This window comes from Dendrobium catenatum, unplaced genomic scaffold, assembly GCF_001605985.2.
Source record: "Dendrobium catenatum unplaced genomic scaffold, ASM160598v2 fragScaff_scaffold_1371, whole genome shotgun sequence".
Lineage (NCBI taxonomy): Eukaryota > Viridiplantae > Streptophyta > Magnoliopsida > Asparagales > Orchidaceae > Dendrobium > Dendrobium catenatum.
In genome coordinates this window covers 39,420-43,298 of record NW_021319833.1, presented here as the reverse complement: position 1 = coordinate 43,298, position 3,879 = coordinate 39,420, and the positions used below count along the sequence as shown (strand labels likewise).

General features: G+C 37.8%; 1 protein-coding gene across 1 annotated transcript in view; it reads left to right on the top strand.

Moving 5' to 3' along the window:
* The first annotated feature begins 515 nt into the window (after positions 1 to 515).
* The window catches only part of LOC110094144 (probable protein phosphatase 2C 74), a 13,509-nt gene continuing 10,145 nt past the window's right edge, over positions 516 to 3,879 (top strand). The window contains exon 1 of the mRNA XM_028699704.1: positions 516 to 1,313. Within this exon, the coding sequence (XP_028555537.1) occupies positions 1,035 to 1,313 (279 nt within the window). The 5' untranslated portion in view covers positions 516 to 1,034. The remainder of the gene's footprint in view (positions 1,314 to 3,879) is intronic.

Here is a 3,879-nt window from a genome sequence, read left to right as displayed (position 1 = left end):
TGGCAAGTCTATGACCCTGGTGAGTTCATGACTTCGCCCAATTCATCATCTTTAGTTTTTAAACAGGTTGAGATGCTTTAAACCAAGCTAACTAACTTCATTTGAAGCAATCCCCGAAGACATTTGAACGTACACTTGATACTTCAAAAATTTATTAAATCGTAAAAGTTATAATTATGTCTTCAACAGTATTAATAGTCGTTAATAATTATAAAATATATGCTGCTTGATAAATAATGTAATCCCAAACCAATTCCTCTGCTCCTTGCCACTGAAAACAACACCCTATCATTACTGAAAGCCTTATTTAGTGGTGGTCGGAGAAACAGATAAAAATAATAAAAAAAAAACCTTGTAATGAATTTTATGGGACGTATTTCAATCGTTCTCGCAAAGCATATCATGTAAAAACTTTATCAAAATAAGATATTAATTATCTAAAAAATATGTGATAATTACGAAACAGATATTTCTATAAAATATACTTTCTATCATAATTTATACAAATAAGCAAGAAAAACAGTGAAGGTGGAATTTGAAGAGGGGGAGAGAGAGTGAGTAGAGGAGAGGGGGAGAGAGAGTGAAAGAAAGAGGGGGAGCTCGGGTAAAGTAAGTCTTGCACTATAATTTTGTATTCCTATCTTTCCATCTGTTTCTTCGCCAATCGAGATATTGCTCACTTGCTCTCGTGCGCTCTGGTATCCTTTTCTCGCTTTCCATCGATTCTGCAAATCTGGTTCTCCTCTAGTGCAGCACATCGTTTGATTCTGAACATAAATATTCCCAGTTAAGTTTGCCGATTTCGGGGCGGATCTCAGTTAAAATTTGTAGCTTTTGAAGAAAAGGAGGGGAAGAAAGAAGATTATCCCATTGCCAAAGAGGAATTTGTGTTGATTTGATCCGACCAGTTTGCGTTGAACTTTATCGGAGTGAGTTTCTTGCCGAAGAAATCGACGGATCTTTCAATAGAAAACAGGGGAGTAAGCTGTTTAGCTATCCTGGAGTGCATACTCGATTTTTTCAGGGCCCTTAGCATGGGCTCTTGCCTGTCGTCCGACGGCGACGGCGGGCGGAGCAGCTTGGGGCCGTCGTCTTTGGGAACTGGGTCGCCATCGCTGGGTTCTCGTAAGGGAAAGAGGGTGGGAAGGAGGCAGAGTTCGTCCCGGCACTCGTTGTTGGAGTCGAACCGTGTTGATGACCAGCTCCATCGGATCCCGGGAAGGATGTGTCTTAATGGGGAAAGCAACATAGCCTCCCTCTTTAGCCAGCAGGGAAAGAAAGGAATTAACCAGGACGCCATGATTGTTTGGGAGGTAAAGAGAATTATCTATAGTTTTATTTCTTTGTCTGAAACTTTTTCTCGTATTTCGGTTGCTTTCTTTAACTACGTTTTATTCTGTTTACGTTAAAATCTGAACTCACTTTAATTTGTCTGGTATATTTTATTTTATTTTATTTCTGTGGCTTTTTTGCTTCATTTAATTAATGGTGGATCATGGGATTGTGTATGCTCATACATGTAAATATAAGATATTTACAAGTGCCTAACAAGTTTAAATAGGAGGATTCATACCTAACTGATTACAGTGACAAGAGCAAGGCTAGGGTGGTTACCTTTTCCAACACAACGCTTGCTAGTCTGGGAGCGTGACTTGCCGAAGTTAGAAAGTTCCAAGAAAGATCCTCAGCTGGAGTCGCAAGGAACAAGTACAGATTCACACCAGAGGCTAAAAGCCTCGCTCTCCAGCAGATAATAACCCCAGAGGCTAGTCACACTTGCCCAGGTAGGCAAGCTATTATGAGCGTTTCAACACAGCTATAGTGAAGGAATATCTCAAAGGTCAAGAGTTTGATCCTCTTGACTTGCCCTGTTCTCAGTTCGTGATTATTGTGACCCAAAGCAACTTGCCCTTCGCATTTAACAACCTTAGAATTATACATATAGGCTTGTCTTCATGACCAGATTACTCTCCTACCAACTCATAGGCTCATCCATATGATGTTGGCGGTGTGTTGTATTGGAGAGGCTACATGGTGAAGGTTAAATTTTTGTTATACACCTGAGAAAGTGTCTTATAGACGTGAGAAATAAGCTGGCAGAGTAAATTTGGTCGTGCATTGTAAGATAGGAGTATGATATGGGTCAGCCTAGGTTTAGGGCTTAAAATTTTAGACAGTTGTAGGCTGACTTCAATTGACTAGATCTCTTAATATACTAATCCAAAAATTTCAAATCACTTGCAAAAGTTAGAGAATAAGGTCTAGTTGTGATATGGAAGTTTTCATAATTTTTGGAGGAACTAATATATATTCTTAGGATTTTATAAGTGGTTGGGTCCAAAAAAATCTTGTTTGGTCGATTTGACTTGTTAGGGTTTAGGATTTTAGTGGCAGGGTGTAGACTTAACAAAAATTAGGGAAATTGCTAGGGAATGATAGAGAGATGCTTTGAGATGTGTTATGCAGTTTTTCATAATTCTTAGAAGAGTTTAAGGCCACCAAATCCAAACTTGATCAGCAATTGGTTAGATTTCATCCTAGATTTTGTTTATCACTATAAGGGGATCAAAGTGGGGATTTTCATGAAATTTTCTTAAGAAAATATTTTTTAGAGAATAGTAGGGATAAAGCCACATAAAATTACAACAAAGTTTACAGAAAAACACAAAAAGATAAATCCAATAAACTCTATCAAAGATGATTGAGTGATAGTGATCACCAAACCCTTCTCCTATTGCCAACCTCCAAGCCAAGCCCCCATTTCGTATTCACTTTAACATCATAACATCTAAGCACTTCATTCCATAGCAAATGAAGTTACAACAAGAGAAAAATTAAATTCAAAAAGAGGATGTAAAAGTAAAGAGGTGGCCCACACTAGTAACCACCATAACTGGTCCCTCCTTCCATGTGTGACTGACCCCTCCACCTTGGTTAATTGGCTTGGCCAATACTCACTTCATGCATGGTATGCTTAATTAACTTGATTAAGTGTAACTAGCTAATTAACTCATAAAATCCATAATATAAATACTAAATATTATAAATAATTACAATACTCACTTCATGCGGCGCTCGAACATCTGACTTTGGGGCGCTCAAAAAGTGACATTATCTGATTTTGCCAAAACTTCACACACAAGACTTGGGACACATTCTAGAGCACACCCAATCAATTACATGCATTAAAGCACTCCCAAAGACATACAAATTATTGGAAAACTCAAAATTTTAAACCTTAAAATTTTCAAATTGGGTCGGAACTGAATGCTGAACTTGTATGTGTTACATGAACATTGTTAATTTTCACTCGCCTCTGAAGGCCACTCAAAGCTTCTTGAATTGCATTCATAAGTCATTCCTCTATATCTTGTAGTTGAGGTGGGTGATGAATTTAATGTTCTCTATGTTCATTTAAGATTCTTGTTGAAGTTGGCATTGTTCAGGGTCTTTTTACTTACACTAGCATCATTCTATGCTCATCGCACTTAAGAGGATAATGAATATATATTTATTCATGGATGACAGTTAGCTTTACCAGTAGGCCTACTCGAAGAGTACAAGAACCTGTGAGTGAGAGTAGAGAGTGTTGAGGGGGAGTTGACGAAAGCTGGAGATCTCAAACAAGTAGACTTTATCTACTAGTAAAAGAGTTTTTTTTTTTTTTGTATTTTCCTAGGATCTGTTGCGTATTCCTTGAACTATTCTCATCATCCTTTACATATAATTTTCTGGAGGATACATAAAAAGATTAGATAGAAAACCCTAAAAATACAAAGCTACACAGAGTATATGTGCAACGCTACACCACACTCTGTACATGATTCATCCCCTGATTGGCGAGAAAGCTAGGATGTTTTTTTTTTTAAGAGGGGGAGG